Source organism: Epargyreus clarus, unplaced genomic scaffold (genome assembly GCF_041222505.1).
Source record: "Epargyreus clarus isolate Ecla_fem2 unplaced genomic scaffold, WU_Ecla_fem_2.2 ptg000005l, whole genome shotgun sequence".
Classification (NCBI taxonomy): domain Eukaryota; kingdom Metazoa; phylum Arthropoda; class Insecta; order Lepidoptera; family Hesperiidae; genus Epargyreus; species Epargyreus clarus.
Window position 1 is genome coordinate 8,297,441 of NW_027332213.1, and position 26,227 is coordinate 8,323,667.

The 26,227-nt window shown below is 36.6% G+C and overlaps 1 protein-coding gene across 18 annotated transcripts in view; it reads right to left on the reverse strand.

Moving 5' to 3' along the window:
• scrib (scribble planar cell polarity protein) overlaps nt 1-26,227 on the reverse strand; it is an 87,947-nt gene that overhangs the window by 4,820 nt on the left and 56,900 nt on the right. For 7 of the 18 annotated variants that reach the window (XM_073093982.1, XM_073093994.1, XM_073093989.1 and 4 more), the window contains 20 exons: nt 21,065-21,264; nt 20,467-20,600; nt 20,186-20,270; nt 19,860-20,097; nt 19,197-19,387; nt 18,740-18,851; nt 18,266-18,633; nt 17,897-17,995; nt 16,559-16,816; nt 14,007-14,117; nt 13,416-13,595; nt 10,302-10,460; nt 9,743-9,886; nt 8,855-8,950; nt 8,274-8,357; nt 7,703-7,822; nt 3,372-3,572; nt 1,708-1,813; nt 1,068-1,239; nt 196-337 (listed from right to left, as the gene is read on the reverse strand). In XM_073093982.1, coding sequence (XP_072950083.1) covers nt 196-337; nt 1,068-1,239; nt 1,708-1,813; nt 3,372-3,572; nt 7,703-7,822; nt 8,274-8,357; nt 8,855-8,950; nt 9,743-9,886; nt 10,302-10,460; nt 13,416-13,595; nt 14,007-14,117; nt 16,559-16,816; nt 17,897-17,995; nt 18,266-18,633; nt 18,740-18,851; nt 19,197-19,387; nt 19,860-20,097; nt 20,186-20,270; nt 20,467-20,600; nt 21,065-21,264 — 3,200 coding nt within the window. Of the gene's footprint in view, nt 1-195; nt 338-1,067; nt 1,240-1,707; nt 1,814-2,222; nt 3,573-7,702; nt 7,823-8,273; nt 8,358-8,854; nt 8,951-9,742; nt 9,887-10,301; nt 10,461-13,415; nt 13,596-14,006; nt 14,118-16,558; nt 16,817-17,896; nt 17,996-18,265; nt 18,634-18,739; nt 18,852-19,196; nt 19,388-19,859; nt 20,098-20,185; nt 20,271-20,466; nt 20,601-21,064; nt 21,265-26,227 lie in introns of all 18 variants that reach the window. The other 11 variants (XM_073093978.1, XM_073093977.1, XM_073093980.1 and 8 more) reach the window with 7 other exon arrangements.

Sequence of the window (26,227 nt, forward strand, 5' to 3'; positions counted from 1 at the left end):
AAATTCGATATGAGAAAAAAAACTGCATAAAAGCTAATAAATGTCTTTGTTGTCTATATTTGAAGCGAATTTCCAACGAAAGAAATTATCTATTCGTCATGTATATATTTTTTAAAAGATGTTCCCTTTAAAAGTGGAACGAGCAACAAAATCATGTACACTAACTATCTAGTTATGTTATGTAGTATGCGTCACCTGTTCGAGCGAGCGCAGGCGCGCGGCCCGCCAGGCGGCGCGGCGCGCGGCGCGCGTCTCCGCGTCCTCGCCCGCGTCCGCCGCGCCGCCCGACCGCCGCCGCGCCGCCTTCGCTGACGGACTCACGCCGCCCGTCGACACACTGCCAAACACGATACATACTAAATATAGAAACGAGTCGTGTCGAATTGCAAATTGTAGATATTTGCGGGACGAAGACAGCGCGGGCCCCCTCCAGGCATCTACCCCCTGCCCGCCGTCGCCCACGGGGACATAGCTGCGTTAGTATGCCCTTACGTTGCTACGGAATATACGCTTGTAGTTGTGCGTAACAACTTCAGAGCGGACTAGCAGTTTGGCGCTGACTATACTTTAGTTATGGAACGTATTTAATCTGAGTGGCGGAGCTGCCATCAACTGCTCACATGTCGGTATAACAGGCAAAAAGTTAAAGGTTATCGCCAAAAACCGACCAGGCATCGTTTACACACATAAATGATGAAATTAAACAAACATCTAAATGATGAATTAAAATTGTTACCCTGGATCTGATTTTTTTTAACGACGTGTACAACAATACTAACACCATATTGAATCCTACTGAAAAACAAATTAGAACGGAAAAAATCCTACACAATACTATCCCGAACATATAAAGTTGATTACTTCGTCATCTTGGATACCGTTTTGAAGTAATTCTCTGGGATATTTTCTCCCGATGATCTTCACTGATAAAGTGACAAAAAACCTTGTACATACAAACGAATATTATCGACTGTGATATTCATTTAAATTCATGGCACTCATACATATACCCATAATTCAATGTATAACTAACAAACAATTATATGTATTAAAATTATGATGATTACCTATGGCCATTCTCGTAGGGTTCCTCATCGGAATGCGAGCTATCTCCGCTGTGGCGGTCCTCCCCCGGGGACCACGAGCCGAGTTGAGCGCGCGAGAGGGTGGCCATCTTCCTTTCCTCTTCTTGCTTCAATTTCTCCACCTCATCCGCTGACAGGAATGTGAACACTTTATCTGTAATTTGATAAAAAGATGGTTAGGTCGTTTGTCCACCTCACCGTCACCGAACCGATACAGAGGACGAGATTATTTTGGGATCGATTTTAATACGTCGTGACGGCGATAGTATGTCCTGCGACCGATATCGGCGGTTTATTTTGTTCCTGCAGTCACGCATGTGACGGGCGTGTATGTACAAGTTCCAATGTTTTTTATATTGCCGGCACAACGGCACGTCAAAATCTCGGTGCCGATCTAGCAGTCACGCCGATGTACTCGAAATATCGGCGGCCGGGATGACGATGCTCGGGTGACGGACGTGCGGTGAACAAGCGGCTATAGTAAATATATGTACGCTACTTCGGCGCCGTCATTAATTATCGGTATCGGCTCGGTGACGGTGGCGGTGAACAAACAGAGCTACTCTAATGCAATAGTCGCCAATTTGCAAGTTTATTTTGAGTAGTCAGTTCTTAAATTTACCTGGTCTAGGCGATGATTTGTGACTTTCTTCCATCGCGTTTTCAAAAAACTTTTTCTTATCGCTTACAGATGCTTTCACAAAATTACCAGAATGAGGTGGGGAAGCCTGGGAACACATCAAATCATATAAATATCTAGACACTTTCAATACCAAATTATTGCGATAATGGATATAAATTAAAAATGAATAAAAAGCACAATGATAATATATATTTACAAGGCACAGAAACCCCCTTTCAGGCAGTTAAACACACATGCATTCCAAATTATATTTGTAAATAAAAATAAACAAATGCACAAATTAAAGTTAATAATGTAAGTAAATTAATAAAACATGCAAAATATAAATAAATGCAAGTTAATTATCACAATTCGATTAAATAACATATGGGATATGAAGGAATGACCATTTCGTATAATTTTTTAGTCAAGTAATCGGGTCGGGTTGTCGACGAACACAATCAAAAGAAGCTGAGTGTGTATGTGTAGTTAAGATGCCGAACATTAATGATTACCTCGCCGATGGCGAAGGATTTGATTTTGCTGCTCCATGCGGGTTTCAGGGTGGATGCGGGCGAGGTACTCCCCTCCATCGTGGTATCCGAACTGTTCGACAATCTATCCGATTCGAGCGCAGTCGTCACCTCGCCAAAACGTACTCTTCTTTCTGATTGAACACTTTTAGGCACGTCACCCGTATTAATTGGAACAGTTCGTGTAACGTTTGCATTTATATCCTTACCTAGGGAGCTAACTAACGTAGGAGAAAATTCTTGCTTTTGGCTGGAATATGTGGACTGATTGGAACCACGTTCCGGAAGAGTACATGTATATGGATTGTACGTACCGGCGACGGTCGTTAAGGACGGATACGGGTTGCTAGGTGGGTACGTCGTTGAGTGAACCATATTCGGTGATATACTACGGGTCCTTAAATCTCGTAATGAACTATGGGGCGGGATAGGACTTGTTTCATAAAAGTACTCCTTACTTGGGTGCAAGTAACACGGAGAATTCGGCACGTGCGATACGGTCGGCAGTGTCGTATAGTAAGCATGCAACAATTCCGGCGGATCCGGTTCCCTAAACGGACTACTACATTCTGTATAATATTCGTTACTATTATCGTCTATAATAGGTTCTAAAGTTCGAGAGATTTGATACGGAGGCACTTCGGATATCACGGTCGGGCGTGTTATATCAGTTGTGATTGCGGTCGCAGTTAATGCGGGATGGGCAATATAGTTTACCGGAGGGGGCAGTTCTGATTCGGGTGAATTGGTAGAATTAGTGGACTGAATCGAGGTTTCAGCTACAACCGGTTCGGGGAGTACGACTCGTTCGGGAATCACGGTAATGGGCGGCACGTCGAAGTCGTCGTCCCCGATACCAACTAAGCGACCGTGAATTACGTTATTATCGAACAGGGGCGGAGGGGGGATGATAAGGTCATCGGGGATCATCGGACCCGCATCGGAGCTCTCCTTCAATTCCGTCGGCTTCACACTCGCAGGTCGACCTCGGATTAGTAGGGAGACGGACCCCGAGCATGCATCGTTAGTGGCGGAAGGCTCCTCCCGGTCGGCGGCATGCAGGCGGGGAGAGCGGTCGGTCGTCGGGGTGTGTCGTTCGTGTATGTCGTGTGGTTCCCGGGTGAAACTAACTCGCTTCGTTTGCGGTTTGCGGGGCACTTGGGGCTTCTGTCTGAGGGGCGGCGGCGCGGGCGCGGGCGGGTCGACGGGCGTGCCGGGCGAGGCGGCCCGCGGGCCCGGCCCGGCGCCCGGCGCGGCCGGCGGCGCGCTCTTCACCTTTTGTTGCGTGAACACCGCGAGCGGCGAGGGGGACGCCGCTTGCGCGCTAGACGACTAACCAAACCAAACCAACAATGTACACAGAGCCGCGCATCTCATTACTCTAGGTGCCGTACGTTAATCTAAACTTAGCCACTTGTGTGTATTCGGACGTTAAGTAGAATCTCCTTATTTTTACATTAACTAGGAGGTAGCTAAAGCGACTTGCACGAAAACGTAGCTTAAATTAAACGGAACTATTAAAGAAAAGTAGCATAATCCGACGGATTATTTCAGCGGCAAACAAAAATCTTCCAAAATAAATGTCATCCGAAACATGCTAACGAAAAACCTTAATTTATAATAAAATGAGAAAAAAAACTGTTCGTTTCGAAACATAGTATATTTTAATGCAACACTAAAATATACATAACTCAGACATTAACAATATTAATTTAATATTTTTTATATTAATGTATAAAGAAGACAACAAATTTAAAATATCAAATATTATCCAATATTAAAATAATTGGCAGTTACAAATTTTGGCGATTTATTACAATTTATTACAATTATTTCAAATTTACTGGCCACTAGCAATTACACAATAATGAAAACTGAAATGATACAGACGACAATAGTATTGATATGTCAAGACTTGACTAAAAAGATAAAGCCAAATTACATTGTAACTGGCGATGCCAAATAAATTAATCGGAATAAATGAAATAACAGAAATGAACAAGCAGGTCGTTTGCATAATACGTAGATTTTGCGAATTTAAAATTATATATGGCATTACAAGTACACTCCAACAATAAATAGTTTCAAATGAATATTAATTCTACAGCTGAATAAAGCACATAGTTGAGGTTACATGGTTTTAGTTAATAGTGATTACAAATTTGCTATTACGGGTATAAATATAAAATATTCACAAAATTTAGTCAAAATATTACAACTACTAGATGAATTACGTGAGGTATATAATTTTTTAAAATTTCTATAATTGATTATTACTTAATATTGGTCTCTTAGATTAGAATATCAGATTGTATATGAGTAAGGTACTGAAGCATATTATTTGTGTAGGATTTGTGATTACAGGAAGTGGTTACATTTTAAACAACAATCAGTGACCGTGGTCGTACTAGCTATTTGAAACGAAAGTACGAGGTATTTGCATAACAATTCGTATTTTCTCAAAGATGACAAATAATTGTATTATGTTATAAATCACCTAGGACTGAATTTTAACACCTAACAACGAAATAACATAAATGTGGACATCGTTTAAACTTCATTATAGACGCGTTAGGTAAATATTAATTTTAATTCGAATAGATTTTGTCACCGCCCTACAATTTTCACATTTTAAGACATTTAATGAACAACGACAACAATTAACGCACACATGAATATTTCAATGATTCTTATAATTTTTAGCGTTCAAAAATTTAGGTATTCCATAAGATACCAATGTCTTCTATAAAATGTTTTTTTTTAAACGATGCACAGCAGATGGATTTGTTTATATCCGAACACAATCCCTTATAACTGCATATATATTTACTTTTCCTAGTGCGACCACGTCAACAATACTTACATAAGCTAGATTACAAGTAAATGCTAGAAATATCGAAAAACGTTCTCGCAATAAAATTCATTACACACAATATACCGTCGCAACATATATAAGTATCTTACGATATAAACAACTTTTCAAGTGCAACACATTGTTAAAATTTATATGATAAATTCTTTAATATACATATCTATTCACGGGACAAAGCTGAAATACACCTATTAACATTATTATAAATGTTGACATTAATTAATAAGCACTTCATTATGTGTGAATAGTTCAAAACACTTCAACAGTGAAATGTAACCAATCATAATTTTGTAATGTAAAAAATAAATGTTTAGGAATTATTACCAACTTATAAATTTGAAACTCGTAAATGTTTACATCAACTTTAGGTAAATAGGCCAGACGGTAACAAGTATGTTCATACGAAATATTGCTTTTTATTTTATTACTATCAATATATCATCTTTATAATTACAATTATACTTTCGTATATTCGTATTTATATTGCATACATGGTTCACCCAAAACATGCTATTGCTGTAAGGAAACCTATTTAAATCGAATTATTGATCGAGTTGCATTTCAGCTATAGACCGTGAACCCTATCCCATCTCACTTAGTTTACGTACCCTCCACCTTACCACTTTAAAAACAATTATCATATTATATACATAATACATTATAGCTCAAAATTACACTTACAAACTCACGATTATACACTAATGACGGTTTTGATAAAACATTTAAAATGTCACAGACAATATACTTATTCTAATATTCAGTGAATTGAACTGTATATAAATACTAATTATTACTAGCGTGCGTTACTATTGTATGTTACTATAATAAAATAGTAACAAAATAATATTGCAACAGTAATAAATTATAATATTGATCGCTACTTCAATAAATAGCTAATATTGTAGTATACAAACTGGTACGTAGGATCAAGCGAGATATTATACGGTGACATTATGTATTAATGTAGTCTGATTTAGTAAACTTTTATAAAATTCTTAATATAATAATATAATCCATAAATGCGAAATTAGCCATTCACCATACACTATCTATTTACACTAAATTGGACAGAAGTATTATTTGAAGTACTAAGTGTTTCCTTCCATTTCCTCAGGGTTTGCTTTCTGCAATGGACGTAATACGCACAGTCAGTATTTATTAGTTATTTGGGTACCGAACGAGAGGACTTTCAAATGCAAGTATTCTAACACATAACGACATAAACTAGGATAGCATGATATAAACATAACACTACCGGTGATGTTACTAAAACATTTGAGAACGAAACGGGTACATCAAGAGTTCCACAATAACTTTAACAGAGTACATGTACATCAGAAAGTATAAAGTTCAAATAAATCCAGGATACATGCAAAACAATTTCGACAGACTAGATGCATGAGAAGACAGAGTCACAAGTTCAATCGGAGTATAAAATATTTTCGTTCGGTAAAATCACCCTTCCCAACGTTTTAATATTAACTACATATTAAATGTTTATTTGAATATATACTAAACAACATTTATTTTGGAAGATAATATACTTAATATACTGAATAATATACTAAGATTATTGTTATAAAAGTAGAAGTATTTTTTTCATGCAAGCAATATACTACACAAGGGTGCATGCTAACTATTAATCGTACTTCAAAGTAATATCGTGCAAACAACTTCAGAATTGTTTTGACAACACACACGAGATGCTATTTTATAAGAATATAATATCATACAAAGCTTTACAATTTACTGTGCATGCTCTCAAGAATTACTTTTTAAAATTAGTAAACTACAGACTAATTATACAAGAAAGACTATAACAGTTAAAATTAAGAATTAGCGCAAACTAAATAAATCTTAATTACATGCGCGTCTACTTATTTATCAGCTATATTATAAAGCTGTTTGATAAGTAACATAAAATAAAAATAGCAATTAATAGCTTGATATTAGAAATAAGAAATCTATAAAATTAATTTAGCCTATAAAACCGTTCAAAATTATTGAGAGACTATCTAACGAATTATAAATAGCTCAATTAAAGTACAATATATAATTCTAGCGGGATTTGAACCTGCTATAATCCTTTCCAATGCATTCGAGCTCATCAATGTCATCTCTTCCCGCTGGGTCAAGAATACGTCATTATTAAGATTTTTATTTTTAAATAAAAAATAAATATTATAATGTATCCACGTCGAAAACATGAGGTGCAGTGCTTCGAAATATTAATTACATTCGTAAATATAAAATTAGGTAAATTTTGCATGGTAATAATACTTATATACAATTTTAGTTTAATATTTTTAAATATAAGTTTAGGATAATGAAATTTTAAAACATTTTCATATGCATAACTTGATTACGTATCCTGGCTAACACGGGAAGAGATAACATGACATTCCTAATGTTATACGAAGATTATATACATAACTGGCACTTCTATATTCCAGATTTTATGGCTTTAATTGGTAAGGTCAAAAGAACAAGCTTTATATCTTAGTTACGGTCAGAGACATCTATCGTACAAACTTTACAGCATTAAGATCTAGAGGTAAGGATAATTTTAGAGATTATTCGTGCAACTGACCTGAGGTTGAAGGGTGTGTTTGGACATAACGACGGTGGTGGTTTTGTGCTGGGGCTCGGGCGACGTGGGCGGAGCCGGCTCCAGAGCCATGCTTTCTACTGCATGCACTATATCCATTACCTGAAATATCATTTTAAAATCATGCGAGGACGTCACTAGGGGAATTATAATACGAATTCGATGATAAATATAATAATAAACAAAATTGTTACGAATCTTAAAAAATAGTAACAGACATGCTCTGTAAACAGAAAAATAAATTGAGGACTATTATTAAACAGATATCATTTAATAAACACTATAATTAAGCTAATATAAATATTAAAAGTTGCATTAAACAATAAGGAGTAAGATATAAAGTGAAAATATTAAATGCAAGCAGTTGTACTATTTTGTAATTATGTCACTTAATGAGTATGAGATTTATCTCCCACAATTCAGAACACAAGATTACATATTAAAACCATTAATGTTTGTAAAATGCCTATAATACAACTTATTTCTTAATACCATATTATAGACAATAGTGTCTGACGGATTAATAAAATACAATTTATATTACTACACTTACCTTTTCAGGTGTGGATTTTTCCCTCACTTCGGCAACTTGTTTCTCATGTTCAAACTCTACTAGATCTTGTTGGAAATGTTGCTCCTGAAAATATTCAATTAAAGAAGAATATAACGATATGAAATATTAAATAACCAAAACGTTTTCAATTATTTGTCACAGAAATAAATATCTTAGATATATAATATACTGGCAATAACAGAGCGGCTTCGGCGATCCTTAAATGCTTCAGACACAGAACTGGTGATTAATTAGCCTTATACTTATAAATCTAATACTCATAAGCCAGTCCTAATACAGATATGTAATACGTGTCAAGAAAAGATTATAGAGTCCAGTATTTTAAATATTAGAAAATAATTTTAAATATTAAATATTAGAAGTCTAAACAGCAACCAACACAATATAAAAAAAATCTATAACATTAAATAATAATCTATCAACTTCACATGAATTATTGTAGGACAACACAATAGCAAGAACAATAAATCTGGTGGACTAATTACGAACACATTAGTCTACGTATTACAATTACTCTATACTGTGTACCACAATAAGTCTATAATTATGTGAATACAAACCTGTTGATGATGGTGCAACGGTTCATCCCTGTCAAGACTCGACGTGGAGTGAGATAGAGAGCCGCCCGTATCCGCCGTCCCGCTCTCGCTACCGGTCTGTTGCAAATGTCCAGTGATTGTCAAAACGCTAACTACTCTCAGCTTATTGCAAGGAATGATTGCTGACGTGTGCTTAAGCTCGATGAACAGCTTTTTATTTAACAAGTGGTCAATAGCTCCGATATACATTTATACTGAACTAAATGAATTATTTTTTCAATGTGAGTGTAAGCAAACGCTATTATGCTTTAGTTAAACTTCATTTACAAGCATCAAAAATGTGAAGATCAAATTCAATAAATCACACAAGTAAAATAAAACAAAAAACAATGATTTTAATCAAAGGTGAATAAAATTACCAAAATTGTGTATGTCTAAAAGATACACGGTTTAGTAATAAAAGCTGGTGTCGCTGACTTTTAAATATTGTTTTGATAATATATCTTAAAATAGAAATCATTCTTTGTTATGGAAATTTAAGATGTAATGTCCTCCCCGTAAATAAATTTGCTGCAGATATTTTTTATATTTCAAAAATATTCATCATACACAGCTATGATTTGCATTTACAAAAATTATAGTCCGTGTAAAACTGCTAGTCCGTCGCCATAGCAAATTTTATGACTACACGTGCTCGCAACAACTTCAGAGCGGACTAGCAGTTTGGTGCGGACTATACCTAATATACAATGCGTTTAAAGATGAGACTATAGCAGTTACGCTCATATTTTTATAAAACAACGTACAAAAATCTATCAGAAACACACCAATTATTACAAAAAATCAAAGTGTAATCCAAATCAAACATCACACTCGACAGCCTATCGTATACATATAAACGGTACTCACGGTGAGTTTCTCTGGTCGCGTGTAACCGTAGCACACGACGAGGTGGAGCGGCGCGTGCGTGGCGGAGCGGAGCGCGTTCACCGCCTCGTTGTGCGTCGCGCCCAACAGCGATACGCCGTTCACTTCCAATAGGCGCATTCCCACCTGGGGAAGTTGATTTTTTTATTATAGAGAAGAAGATTTTTTCACGTAGACGTTACGTTTGGTAATAGCTTGTCGAAGTTTTCTCAAGTCGCAATAAATAACTATGCAGAATGTTTGATGTTATCAAACTTCCGCCGATAGGTCTGTTTTTAATGTCTACTATAAATATATCCCTCTTAGAGCCGAACCATGAACAATTCAACCAACTTTTTATTTTAATGTTAACAATGTGTTAATTTCCTACATAATTAAAATAAGTAACAACGCAACACATCTGTTGTTATGTTACAACATTCCTGTCAGAAGTCTACTTACCAAAAATAAAATGCCTGAGAAAAACGAATTTGTTTCGCAAGCTAACAAAGGATTTTCAATAGTGTTATACTTGCTAACAACTAGTTAAAATAAAATGTACCTTTAACCGGCCATCTCTCCTCGCAGCGCCGCCACTGTTTATCTTCGATATGAAGACACCTTCGTCATTGGGGTCGTTGGGATTACCGCGTTGCCCGTTTAGTCCGCCCTTTATGTGCATACCAAGTTTCTCGCCCTCTTGTTTTATTATCGTAAGATCCTATAAAACAACAAGTATTTTAATAGACTTATACAAAAATACGTTATTATTTGTCTATGAAAACTCTTTTACAATTTGACTGATTCAAATAATAAAATACACACGTGTAATTGTAATAAACGATTTGTTAAATACTATTTTAAGCACATTATTTCTCAAAAACCACACATACAACGGGTATCACATTATCATGCAGACATGCAAAGCTTTTGGAAGAATATGTGGTTCATCTAATATTTAAACTGCTCATGCACATGCCAGCTAATCTAGCTGGAGTATAAGAGGCGATACTTATCGTAAAGAAATTGCTTATTTACTTAGAGTACGGTACAGCGAAGTCTAGAGAATATATTTATTACCAAAGCTAGTATTATAGCAAAAGAAATTTGGACTCATTCAGTTACTTCAAATTTTTTTTCAAAATTCTACAAGTAAGCATTTCACGAAACCATTCAATACGACGATAGCTGAGCACACTGATCGACTGGGGAGGGGGTGGATCTGACATACAATAATATTTTTAAACACACAGAATTTCGAGATCGTTGGATGACGGTCAAACTTACAGTTGCGTCTACAATCTCAACTTGGATGAGACCCTGTATAGTGTCGCAGTGGCCGTCGCGGTCACGTGTGAAACAAAATAACGTTATGTGTTTTATAACCAAAAGCATATATACTGTTTAAATATCATAATTCGAATCAGACAAGTCGCTGTCGTTAGATATAATATATTTTCGCAAAGTATAAAATATAGAAAAATCTAACGACCTCGACGTGATTAATTAAAATACATTTCTTTTTGGAAAAAATGATGACATATTGTTTAGATACACTGCAGGGTCAAAGTACGGTCATTCGTATCGGTATTCTCGTGTCATAAAAGTGAAATATCAGAGATATAAGCGAAAGAAACTGCTGCATAATATGTAAACAGTTCGATCAACTAATGACAGTTGAAGTGGAAATGTGCTTAAGCCTTGCACCTTTCACGTTCCCATATTGTTATTGCCAAATACTACAGAAGCGTCGTATTCATTTCTTCTACCAAACACCTGCGTTGTATGATGAGCATTGTATGATCGGTCGTGTTACTGCCGAATCCAACAACTTGCAGTCATGCAAACATTGCGCAACTTGCACCGTATAAACATACAAATTACAGAAAATTGCATTAATCCATTGCAACACTCGCTGCTACGTTTTTGGTTTCATATTTTTAATTACAAGCATTTTCTCACTCAGTTTGCAGTCATTCATTAAATACACAACTTACTGTACGCATGACACAGGTTTGCCAATCAAAAAATTAATACTGCATTAGATGTCATATTTACTGCAAAAGCAACTTTTTTGTTAACACAATCCTCTTCAAATAACAAAGCGAATCATTCTCATATGTGTTTCGTGTAGTTTAGTTTAAACTTCATGTCTTAAAATTGTATCATAGATATACGTACAATCAACTTTAGATGACTATAAATATAGCTAATTTTCAAATGTAGATTAATAAAATAGTCAAATTATGTAGTTTCAAGTAGTCTTAGCATTTAATGTTAATTGCAAGATGCTCAAAATATGTTATAATAATTTTCACAAACATAATATAACAACAGTGCTTGTTATTTAAAAATAGGCGTAATAAAATCATTCACATTTTATATTATATTATGTTCGTTACTGTTTTAATAGTGTAGTGTTGTACATCAGTTTAATTATATTTGTCATGTTCACTGGCATTTAAAACCGTACGTAAAAACATTCATTTACAATATTTTTTTCAGAACTCTAAAATGTTCACTACTGTTTCCGCCTCATATAAAATACTACTCGTGACAATCCCCTATACCTTAATTGTATGCATCAAAAGATAACTTTGAACTGTTTTTAACGAAAAGTTTTTGTATTCTCGTATTTGTTCCTTTGCACATAAACTGCCCTCCCCTCTAAATCTTGACAAACAAAACTTTAAACAAGTACTTCAACTATCTATGCAAATCGTGCGTGACGTCAGTAATTCAGTCACGTGGTTGGTCTCAATCCATAAACACATACTTCAACTATACAAGTGAACAGTGCGTGACAATCAGTCGTGTTATATGTTTATTGACAATCCACAAACACTTCATATATAGTCTGATTCTTAATTAGGTGTCCAAAATGTAAACAAAGAAATGTCTTTGTCAAAATACGATTACAGGTATTGTAAACCTTAACAAATTAACAAGAAACAAAAACTTTTAACAAATTCAACAAAAATAAAAACTTAATAATTTCACACAATTTAACAAACGCGCTATGAAAACTATAAACCATTCGAGTTCAACCACGAACATCAACTACGAAACTTAAAAATGGCGGCACAAAAAATGTTTTGGATCCCGAAATTAAAATATGATACTAATTTTCTACCATCAACCTTGTTTTTTTATTATTATTATTGTATAGAACGAAATTGAGTTAATATAAATATTGAAAATGTGAATTGATCTTAATTTGTTTAGATTATTATTTTATTATCGTTTTATTACTTTAATATCGTCAAAAATAGAAAACTACCATTTGAAACGTATTTTCTTGATGGGTCAGCACATTGTTTACATTTTGGACACCTAATTATGATTCGGACTATATGCCCCTTCTACGTGTAATATCGTAACCCACAAAAATAACTTTGTACCAAAAGCTCGTTTTCGTTGCATAAATTGCCTTATTTTAATGTGTTTTATCGACACAATTAAAGTTGTAAGCCTTTAAAATATATCAACCAAATTTCATAAGAGATACCTGCAGAAATGCAGATTTTATTCGCATTTTAGCATATTCGAAACTTTGAAACGGTCTCCTGTAAAGTTGTCATTTTGCAATTACGATATTATACGTAGGAGGGGTCGATATGTAGTATGTAGTGTGTAGCGCGCGTCGTTGGTCGTGTCGGTCTTGTCGTGACGTTACCTGGAAGCCGTGCGGCAGCGGGTCGTGTCGCACGGTGAGGGCGAGCGCGGCGCCGGGCTGCAGCAACAGTTGCACGGCGTCGCGGTGCGTGGCGCCGTGCAGCTCCGCGCCGTTCACCTTCAGCAAACGGTCGCCCATACGCAGCTTGCCTGATCGCGCCGCTACCCCGCCGGGCACGATCTGAGTTAGAAGCATAACATGCTTTGATTTACGTACGGAAGTAGCAAAATTGTATGCGGTCCGAATAACTAAGTGATAGTGTTCACGATTGTCCAATACAAATAAAACAGAAGTCCTACTTGTGACAAATCGTCGTGTGACTTGTAAATATTATGGTAGTTGTAGCGTAATGTACGTGTGTATTAATTAATTGAATAACATTATAACAGTAAAATTTTAACAAAAATCATTTTAAAAATATGCATAAATCCGCAATGATACAACAACACAAACTAAATGATTATGAGTTTACTATTGAATTGGAAGCTTTTGTATTCCCTCCAAACTTACGATTACGCCTTTAAGTGAAGAATCACATTGAAATTCAAATTCTTGTCTTCAAGAAAAACATGTTCACAAAATAATACTTACATGTGATACGAATATACCGGGCTCCTTACCACCGAATGGCACACAAGAATGATCTGTTCCACCGATTATACTGAATCCGAGTGAACCGCCTTCTTTAACCAATGTTACATCCTGCAACAATAGAATTACATGTTGTTGTAAACCAGTGGAATATATAACCATAATGTAAATTTACATTACTTTTCAGGAAAAAAATATTGACAAATTTAATATAAAACAGAAATGTATAAAAAATATAATAATACGTCAATTATAAATATTTTTCATAAAAAGCGACGAACTTCATCGGAAGAAGCTCACGTTCCGAGAAGTTACGAACGCAACACACAATTATTCAAAAAGCCATTAATTGTTTTGCTAAAAATGTGAATCTACGAATAAAGTACCTTTTAAAACGTACTATTGTTAATCGGCACTTAAAGCGGTAAGCAGAAATAAAAAATATGATATATTTTGTAACGCGAGTAATGTATATTTATGTAAGAAACAAACCTCCAACCCATATGATGATATGTCTACCCATAATTATTGGGATGATCTAGGATTTTATAATATAGGAGTAGCAGACGGGCATACAATCCACCTGATGGTAAGTGGCTACAGCCGCCCATGGGCATCTGTAATCAACCCCAGATAAGGTGAGATACCTATCTGAGGTCATCCACAGGTGCGCCGATACCCCTGAGTACTAAGCTGCAATGTCTCGGAAAAGTAAGTCTCCCTTACCACACCCGTCAAACCGAACACTATGTTAAACGCTACTCGCTTAACACTGCTGTTATTAAACAGAAATAGGTGTGGCGGTGATGCCCCCGGAGTCAAACCATAGATGGTTCTACCACCATAAAAGGTCACACGCTGTGTACTAAAATAAATATATATCTTGTTTAAAAGCTATTTTGGCATAAATTTAAAATCTTAAGATTAACGAATCAATTTCGGTAGGTTTTGTGTAAAAATAAGAAAAAAGTAAGTGCCTACAACTAAACAAAGCTATCTCTAGTTTTGTAGTAACATTTAACAGATAAGTAACGGTTGTTTTATAATTATTAAATGTTTTAAATTAAAAATAAAAATTTGTAACGACGAAGAAATGACGCAAAATTTTATATAAGAAGTCGTTTCCAGCATATAATTAATTTACAATATGTTTATATTGGCGTGTTAATTAAATTTCGTGCACAACATTTAATGCACGCATCATAATAGTCTTTTAGTTGAAGGCTCAATGACAAAGATGAATCTTGTATGTTATGCAGTGCATACATAGTATGTGCAATGCATTACATATGCATGTATTGGCAATAAGTATCACGTACTATAAAACTACGCAGTGGTGATTTTGCTCGTCTTGATCCTCGGCATTTTTAAAAAAGATTTGTTTGAAGACTTTACAGAAAATACGCAGTGAAAGATTTATTGTTATTGCAGTGATAATAAATAAGGGAGATTTCTAATTGCAATTAAATCAAAGTATAAAAAATTAACCCACATTAAATAATATATTATCAATTTATTCCTCATGCTATTTTTTCAATAAACAACCTCAGTATTTTCCATTTCAACCTTTATACTGGCACTCCCCCGTTTGTTAAGAACCCGTTACTGTGCCACTACTGGGCACGGGTGAGAAAGATTAGGCCACACTCCACCGCGCTGGCGAAGTACGGATTAGTAGATTTCATACACTGTTTCCTTAAGATTGCTTAGGTATCCAAGTTTTTTCACGAATTTTTCACCGTTCTCCGTTAAAGCAAGTGATGTAAAATAACTTTGAAAAATCAAAGATGTCTTCTTGGGTTTCGAAACATGGACCCCTTGAATGAGAGGCAGAGTTTTAACGTTATCACTTTTATAAATATCCCTTTAGTATGTTAATATATTTCGCGACCTCTATCTTCATAATATCTTGTATTTTACTATATGGCATATAAATTTGGCGTTCGGTTAATAACATACTATCCATGCGCGATAACTGATCATAAATGACAATAAGAGGCCTGAGAGTGATGACATCCTATTAAAATGTTGGTAAAATATAAAAGAAAATACTATTTATACGTCATCTATCGTTTTTGCACTTCAAGCAGGGTTCATATTATCGCGAACGGGATGTAACATTATATCGTGCCTACAAATGTCCTTTAATTGCCATTTCATACAAAAATATATTTTGCACCTTTATATTGGCTCTTGGCAAATCCCCAAAGGATCCAAACTGAGGGGTATCTACTCACAGAGGGGTCTATAACGTTACCAAACTCTTTCAATTGGGAGTGTTCTTCGTTCAGTTTTTTAGATTAATCCTTACAAAAATGTCTACACATCGTGTCATTCGATATTAAGGCATAATTAAACCATATATTTTTATTTATTCAGTAATTTAGACAATACTTATTACTATTCGACTAGAATAAAAATGCATTTATTTGTATTTATTATACTATAAATACCTATACATAATAATAATAATACATAGGAGATAACAATGAAGCGATAACGCTATGTGCGACTGTATATACAGTGGTCGTCAAGTCGTTAGCGGTTCTTACTTCGATGATGAGCGGCTCGACGAGGTGGTTGTCTGTGACGCGCGTGACCGTCGTCTCGGTGAAGGTGGACTTGGTGATGGTCTCGGTGACGCGGCCGGGCGCGGCGGGCGGCGGCGGCAGCAGCGCCGCGGCGGCCGCGCGCTCCACCGTCACGCGCACGCCGCGCTCGGGCGGCTCCGAGCGCGCCGAGCGCTTGCCGCCCAGGAAGTGCGCCGGGATCATCGCTTGGAACTCCTCGCTCGTCATCGGCCGCGCCGGCTGCGCGGTCAACACGTTCACATCGCATCAGTACGGTCACGGTGTAAGGATCTATACAGTATTGTAACTCGGCCCTGTCCCTGATATATACCTACGGGGGCGAGCGCGAGTTCGCGTTACGGCTGCGCGCATACAGTATTTTAATTAAGTCTGACTTTCTTCAGTTTTTTTTTATTGTAAATATTATATTTTAGCCGTTACATAGCAGGTCCTTACTAGGCGTGAGGTTGCTTGACATTTTGTTTTAGTGAAAAATAATAAATAATAAGTAAATTAATAAGTTACAATAAATAAGTTGCAAGTTAGGAGGTATGAGAAGTGTAGTTATAATTTGTTCATGTTCATCAATAGCTTTTGCCAAATTATTATTCTTATGTCATTTTCCTTCGTCTTATCTAATTATTTATTTACGAATCCAGGTATTTTGCTCGGTAAAAAATCGAAATACCAATCTTTTAAAAAATAAACAAATAATGGTACCTACTAGTACAGACGCTATATAATTGTTTAAATAATGAAAAAAACGCTGCCTAAAAATCGTCACACGGACCGCTCATCATTGCGGCACGTTCGCGCCTATTCGCATATCGAGTACATACGGAAATCGAAGCGCGTAGGTATAACTTGCATTCCGTGCGTTTGTATGAATATAGAATACTGTATAGATACTTATACTGTGGTACAGTGGACGCCCGACGCGGGCATCGGGCGGCGGCGCGTCCGATAGCCGGGCCGGATAGCGGTCGACCTACACGTGTCCGGGGTGATGGCGGTGATGCGTACGAGCCCGGTCCGCGCTACTAAGCGCGCCCGGCGCCGGTTGGAAGCCCCGTCGGACGCCGCACCCTTACGTGGCGAAATATGAGCTCGGTATTTCGAAACGTAGCGGATGCGACGTCTCCCGGGACCCCCGCGGGCCGGACGTTTCAAGCGACTAACTACTATGATGTGAGATGACACTATGGTACGAAACACGGTGGCGAAAGCGAGATTTCGTAAGCGTGGATGTGAACGTGTCAAACCGTTCTATGACCGTCACCCGCGAAACTGTATCGAGCGAAGGGAATGCCTCGGACTTACCTGAATATCGTCGAATACGTCGTCATTAGAGCCGTGCATTTTATTGGCGCCGGGAGTTAGAGGCGTGCTCGTACTGTTAGTTGCCGGTTTGTTGCCCGCCTGAAGTCAATATAATAGGTAATTTAGAAATCTTGGACCGCTAAGCGTAACTAAAAGCATATTAAGGGTCGAAGCTTCGCTTATTTTACATTTACACATTCTTTCTCCAAACTATTCTACGCATCACTGTTGGAACATAAGATCACATAATTTACATTTAAATTTCCACAACCATAAACATGTTTACATGGTACCTTTACATTCATATTGATCATCCCAAGCCCTGGAGGGACGTAAAAGCGTACACGATAAGCCACATATAGACCTCACCTGCCCGTTTGTTTGACTTAGTTTCCTTGGTGCCGGTTGCGGTGGTACAGTAGAAGTCGGTGCGTACGCGGTTTGCGGTTGCGGTTGTGTGCGCGGTTGTGTTTGGGTGGTCGTGAGTTGCGTGGGCACTCGCGGTGCGGTGTGGTTTCCCACGAGTGGTGCGCTGTGGTTGCCCACTATTGGTGTGCTGTGGTTGCCCACGATTGGTGTGCTGTGGTTCCCCACAATAGGTGTGGTGTGGTTGCCCACGATTGGTGTGCTGATGTGGTTCGCGGTGGGTTTCGGTGCCGTTGTAATGTTCACATTCGTCAGGCTCGTCTTGTGCTCTCTCACTTCTTCGGATGTAGACTTCCGCGGGAGCAATTCTCCTAAAACCATTCACGTCATTACATACATTTATTATATGCAGGTTAACAGGAACAATATTATATTTTTATATTGATAAAACAATTACATTATTATGGTAAAGAATACCTTGTTCGGGTGTGATTGTCCGCTGTAGGACAAGTCTCACAAATCGTTCGTGACCGGTAAGCAAAGCTACGGCGGCTTCGTGTCGGGCGTTCTCCATATCAACGCCGTTAATCTGAAAATAACATTATAATCTATTTAACTTCATGTAATTCATAAAAATGCGGTTGTTGAAGTCGTATCAATTAATTTATTTTTTAAATACAGAAAATTATGATACTTCGTTTTATAAAAGCGATAAAAAATACCAATATTTTTAAAATAACCGGAAATATATAATTTAGAGTGTGGTAGAGTGCACTAAAATACATATTGTGTTTACGTGTGGACTAAGATTTTACCTAAAAACCCAAAATCACAACACTTACAAAAATACACACTCCAATGTTATCGCATGGATGACAATTACTATTTAGGACATTCGAGCCGATCTCCAAGTTCACAGAACACAGTAACTCACCGATACAACCTTGTCGCCGACTAACATCTTGCCGTCCTTCGCGGCGGCGCCCTGCGGCGAGATGCGCGATATGTAGATGGCGTCGCTGTCGTCCCTATAGGGCGGCGAGCCCTTGCCGCCCGCGATGCTGAAGCCCAGACCCGCGCCGTCGCGGATCAGGGTCGTGTGCACCAGCACCTTTTGCTGGTATGCTGGTCAGGGATAAGGGAATTCATTATTCGATAGATAATGGAACCGTGGATTATTCAACGTGTATATTAATGATAATTTATGAGATAAATTATATTATAGAATGATATAAATTAAAGCTTATTTTATCAATAACTCAAGAATATCAATAATTTGTATCCCTTCGAATAATTTACGCAATTAAATAATTTTCTTTTCTTATTATAAATTATTTGATGAAACATAATATTTTAAATAAAAGTAATTTTTGTATAATTAAATTAAATCGCTTCTGTCATATTCGCTAAAGTTGGGAAAATGTTGGCTTAAACATAATAATGTTTAAGCCAACATTTTCCATACATATTGCATATTATTATATACGTAAATGCATCTGACATGTACACATGACATCAGACAAAGCGACTGGACAATTATACCAACAATGTTCAAATCAAAATAAAAATATTAAATTTTGAAGCGTTGTCAACTTACCGGGCGGTACATAAGGTTGTGTGATGGGCGGTGGAGAGGCCTGCAGTCGTTGGTAGTTGGTCGTCACCTGCGCCTGTGTCGGTGAAGGGCTGAAGTTCACCGAATTCCCGGAAGGTGTCGTTACGGTCGTTACTGTCGTCGTCGGTACGCTTTGCTCTTTGTACTCTGGTTCGAACTCTTGCGCGTATTGATTGCTGATGATCAGCGGCTTTTGGGGTACGCCTCGACCAGTTGGAATCTTTGGAAAGAGATACAAATTGGTATGGTTTAAAATTATGTAAGTATATTCATTTTGTAATATTTGTTCATTATATAATTCCACATACCTGTCCATTTTCTAATGTTGATACTGTATCCGTAGTGCTTGAGACTGAGTGATGACTCGCTCCACTTGCTGCTCGACTGTGAGTTCTATAATATCAATTTTAAATTTTAAATACAGTTTTATAAAAAAACATCTTCAAAAAGAAAAGTTTAAGGCAGACAGTATCTAAGTAATTTTATTGTTTTCTGAGTTTCTGATTTAAAAATGTATTTTCGTATTCTGTTATTATGCGTAATGTTAGTCAAAATAATGCCCGTATTGAATAAATAATAATTTAATTACCTCGTAGAAGTAGGCGAGTCTCTGGTGACTACGAGTGTGAGGGTAGGACCACTCGCCTTCAGAACATCCACCGCGAAGTAATGATCGACCTCTACGACGGACGTGCCGTTAACCGAGAGCACTTTGTCGCCGACCTGTTAGAAGAAGCATTCGCGTGAAAAGACTAAATGACTCTATCTTTTATTTGCCTTACAATACTAACGTCATAAATTTAAAATGTCAATATAACTCAAAGTCCATTGACCTTAAATAACAATAGATTGTGAAAAGGGAAATGAAATACAATAATTCTCTTTTATACCGGTATAAAATGATTTGGTCTATAAAATAACGCCATGCAAAGTTAAATAATTGAACATGTTTTAAGTTATTTTGTATTTGATAAAATTATAGGTATAATTAAAATTCGATATTGGCAATTTAATTATGATTAAAACAAAAAGAAGGACCATAACTTTCTCATAATAAAATTCCAATATTATTTGACAGATGTAAGAAAAAAATGAAAATAATATTTAGACAAAGCAAGGAAGAAATCGTTTACGATAATTCTCTATTTAGCATTAAATTAAGTACTGTGCAGTTCAGTGACACGTACCCTGAGCCCAGCGAGGTACGCGGGTCCGTTGGGCGTGACGCGCGATATGAAGATGCCGTCATCGTCGCCGATGTACGGCGTGGAGCCGCGCCCGCCCGCTATGCTCAGCCCCAAGCCGCCCGCCGCTCGAGCTATCCGAACCTCTATGCATCGCTGGTCGTTCACTATACGCGCTTCGCTTTCGGCCGATACTGATTCGCCTAGAAACAAATAAAATTTTGCATTAATTTACATTATGCAGACAGATGTTTTAAAATTCGAAAGAAGTAGGTGGACAAGTTCGAAACAAGTAGTAAGTCGTGTTCAATGCTAATTGTGCATTGTAGTTGTCAATGTAAATAGCATTTAATTAATAACGCTTTCTATAGTCGTAGTTCCTCTACAGAACTTCCTTTGCCTTGGATACACACACTAGGACAAGTACACCTACAATTAGACTTAGAATAAAAACCTAAATTCGTCATTTCTGTCTGGCTAGCGAACAAAGCCGGAACTCTCTGGGTGTTAGACCGGTATGGTATCCGCAGCGCCTGGCAGATCGTCAAATGTACCTACTCAATTAATATTGCATCGGTTCTTTCGTTCTGTACAATAATGCGTCTAAAAAACACGTTATAATTAACAATTCAACTTTAACAAGAAACGTGGCTTGGTAAAGATTTAATTATATAGTGTATTGTTTATGTGTATTTATTTATGATGTAATGATATTTATTAATAAACGAAACGCAATAAAATCTTCAGTTAGAACTTTCCCGCGTAATCCTTGAGAGCAAGCTCCAGTAAACAGGGCAAGGCAAAAAATACTCTCAATATATACGCATTTTTCGGTCACTCGAGTATATCGCTACAAATTGACCAAAAAATCTTTCATAAAGACAAACTAACTCATAAGATTATATTATCAAAATCCCATTCTTAGTTCTGTTATGAGATGGCATAAACAAACCGATACCCCCGAGAGGATGAGCAGTAACTACGCGGTCACTTATGCTCTAATCCATAAAAACTCAAGAATTCATTGGCTCAGTAACAAAAGGAAGAGACATACTCGTTTCATTACGAGTAAGAACAGTTTTCTTTATTAGTTACTAATAGCGCCATTTGCCTTAATAGCTTGTACATACCTACATCGACGCTCGTACTTGTCCGTAATGGACGTGTTTTTGCTGCTCGTTTATACGGAAACAACATAAAATACATACAGGTGTAAGTTACGTATAGTATAGACACATGTTAACGTCATGGTTACATCGGAGTCAAAATGTATTGAATACTTAAGTGGGCAGATATTTACAACCTATACCTGCTTACTTTATACATACACATGTCCTTTTCACAGTTTCAATGTAAATCATTTAAAAACGAATTTGTTAAGTTCTTTTTGGGAAGTTATAAACATAATCATGTTACGTATATTACTTCAAATAAGTTATTAGGCTGCGTTTACATTGACTTTTCATTTTGTGCGTATGGATTTTTATTAACGAGACATACCTATATTAACTTTACGAAATGTCTTCATATAAACACCTTTCAACTACGCAATAGTCCCGTCCCTAGTTAATTGATTGTGGGAGGTTGAAAAAGTCCGCTAGAATAATAATGATTAACCCGGTGACAATTAAAGGTGAACAATGGTATGTAAGGATGCAGTGCAATACATTTACAAGGTCGCCACTTTACCGTACAATGATCACGAGCATAAAATGTTGGTCACGAACATTGCATGTTACAATTACATGTTCTAAATTTACAATTTTATCTTTTAAGTACCGACCATGGCTACCATTTCTAATAATTGCTTTTCATTAGCATTGCGCAACCTAACCCTACGTAACAATATTTATGGTCAATTCGATTGTCTTTCGTAATATCAATTTATTTCGGCCCATCTAGATTTTAATACATTGATAACGATTACGGATTCAATAACAAGACAAATGGCGCGGCAGTAAGTTCCCATACAAGTGAATTTCACTTGCCACAATCTTCAATGCGACCTCTCGGTTGAATTGAATAACAAATGAACGTATGGCAGTTCGCAGCGTTCGCACGACAATCAGTGTGCCGTGATAAATGAATAGAGCGCAGTGAAATCATGATCCAGAACCGTCGCCAGATCCGCGTCCTGCGTCGCTCGTCGTCGCTCACCACAATAGCCAATCAGTCGGAATACTTTCACCCCACTGTAACCTTAATGGAACAACAACGCCACCATTGTGTATCCTAGAACGAGTCGTGATAGTTAACAGAGGGATTCGTGACTATCGTTTATCAGTCGGTAGTCTTATTTCATTGGGAAACACTCTTTTCTTGGATTGATGGTAATTCACTTATAGTCGGAGAGTAATGGCCGAGTGAAAGTCGAGTAGGATAATCCCATTTTATCGTACATGTAACAATGATAGAATTGCGAAACGTCTTATTGCAATTTAAAGAGCTATGTGAAGGCGGCCTCCTAATCGGTGAAAAGGTAGAGAAGCAATGTAGGAAATGGTAGCTATGGGGAGTAAAAGCTTAATGATGGATATTTACGAGATATATTAATAGAGGCAATTGAATTTAATGATGATGTGTGTAACGGGTAAAACAGTACGTAGTCAGAAGCATTCGGTGTATGCCTGTCAGCCTCTTGGTATTTGAGGCTTAAATGCTTCGTCCGAGTTTATGACGCATATAAAAGTAGAAACTTCTCGCCATGGTTTTAACAAGCAAATAAAGTTTTATCTAATGGCGATATAAACAAATACAATTTATATTTATGGATACCTAACAAAAAACGATCTTACTTCAAGTTTACGGGAAAGTACTGGTTCCAAGCAAAGTTAAAAACAGCATATTGTTTAAGAATAAAAAGTCCAGACGTTCACTTCATTTACATTGGTTTCCATACACCGGTGACGCGTATACGGTAAAATATTCAAATCACTTCAAGATTATTATGTTCATCACGTTTCAATGAAGTTTTTTCGCATTGACCAACTGTTGTTGCATTGAATATTGAACGGAAGATGACTCCTTTAAGGCCACTCGTGGAATCTCTGTGTTCTACCCACAGCCTTAATATCTGTGACAACGAAGAACACAATCGATAAGATTGTATTGAAAATTACGTAATAGTAAAAAGATATAACTGACAAATAAAATATATATGTGACACGTACATTACGTATTGTTGTTGGTGTGTATTGTATTGTGACATTACGTATTGTTACATTTATTACTATGTAAAGATAGAGATTGATACATAGATTGTGCCTTTAACATATATATGACAACATAAAAGTGTATTTCTTAAATTTAAATTTTATATAATCGTTATGTGTACAACTACACGTATAAACATATACATAATCATTATATAGATACATTTTTAAGAAGCACTTGTCCGTATCAAGTTAACCTTACCTTATAATCCTTGCGCAATGTTTAAATAAATACGGAGTTACTTAAAACTCAAGTGTTATCGACCAATTGCGAGACGTTTCACTTAAACACCATAATTGACCGATAGAACATCTATTTTCAATTTGTTGGAAATTGCCTCACCACAAAAACAACATTCTGTTGCACACACAATAACATTGAAGATCGGACTACCTTAGAACACACCCAAATACGCGAACGATGACCACATCGCAAACAGCTTACTACTGTTTCACCTTCACACTCGTACGTCATAATTCCCTTGCTGGTACCCATGAAAACATATTGCGTATGGCCTATTGAACAAAACCGGTAGACCATTTAGCGTTATTGAACGAGTGCGCGATAATAACATGCGCTTTGCCTCGCTAATATGTAATTACGATGATGTAGTTTATTCTACGTCGTGGTACAGGTGTCTCCTACTAGCCAGCAGAACATGTATAGGATACTAAGAATAAATTACATATTGAAGAACGCAGTTACTTTTATGGCCTTGGGAATATTTACTGGCACATGCTAATTACTTGTATATAATGTGGTGATTTCCAATTTGCTTTTGCGTGTCATCTCTGTAAGTACACATGTAGGTACTCACTCGAAACGCAAAATATTATACTACTTGATACTACATATGCCTGGATAGTTACCGTAGATGGGTTTAAAATCCTACACAAATAAAAAGGGATTAACGCGGTAAGAACGTTATGCAGATTAATTTTAATTGAATCTTATTTAAGATTGCCGTCATATTACTGCTACTATGAAATGCACCTCACATCACTCTTATCCTACCATAAAATACACAGACCACCATTAAGGACACTATAAAAACTATCATCAACGTACCCGGGAGATATTAATTACATTTACTTGCTATACCATCGTATATTATACACAAATAACTTTGTAATCTATTCTATAAGCTAAAGTACATACTCGTAGCTAAGTGGTTATTACATAAAGAAAATAGAATGCGGAAACGAAATATGCAACATGTTTTCTGACTTAGTTGCCTAAAAAACTACCTATTGCATTGTTGTGTTTTTGTAATATTAAATAATTGTATATCCGAATCAAGAAACGGATTTATCAGATCTCGATCATGTCGTCTGCATTACAAAATGATCAAATTGTAATAATTTTATTCGTGTCTTTTAAAATTTTAACTTGCTTATTATATACAAAGATGTCAGGATTAATATTCTTATCATTTTATTCTTATTCCACAAAAAGAGGACTGGTTTAAAATGTTATTAACATTACAGTTTATAAACCCACGCAATGTTTGGGGTGAATAACTTGTGGACTTACATAAATATGAACACAAAACTTAATGCCTGGATATAAAAATAAAATAGAACGACCAAAACAGAATTCAGACAATAATAGTCTGTACAATAAATTACACATTTTAGGAAAATAACGTAACATTAAATCATCGTAATAACTTCTAACACAAGTTTAATGCACTTCGAGCGAAACCACTTACGTTTTTTCCTTCTTATAACACCCATTTCCCGACTAAAACCGGTACGAGATTACTTCCAAAAGCGGCTATTTCTAGTAGAGACTCGATCGCTTAGCACTCTATAAAGGGCGCTGGATTCGAACATCAATCAACTTTGCACTGGCCGGCTAATCTGCCTAGCGCATACCGAAACGGTCATTGTCCAATTTCATTACTACAATGTTTATGGTGTGTCGACTACATTTAATATTGTTCGAATGTAG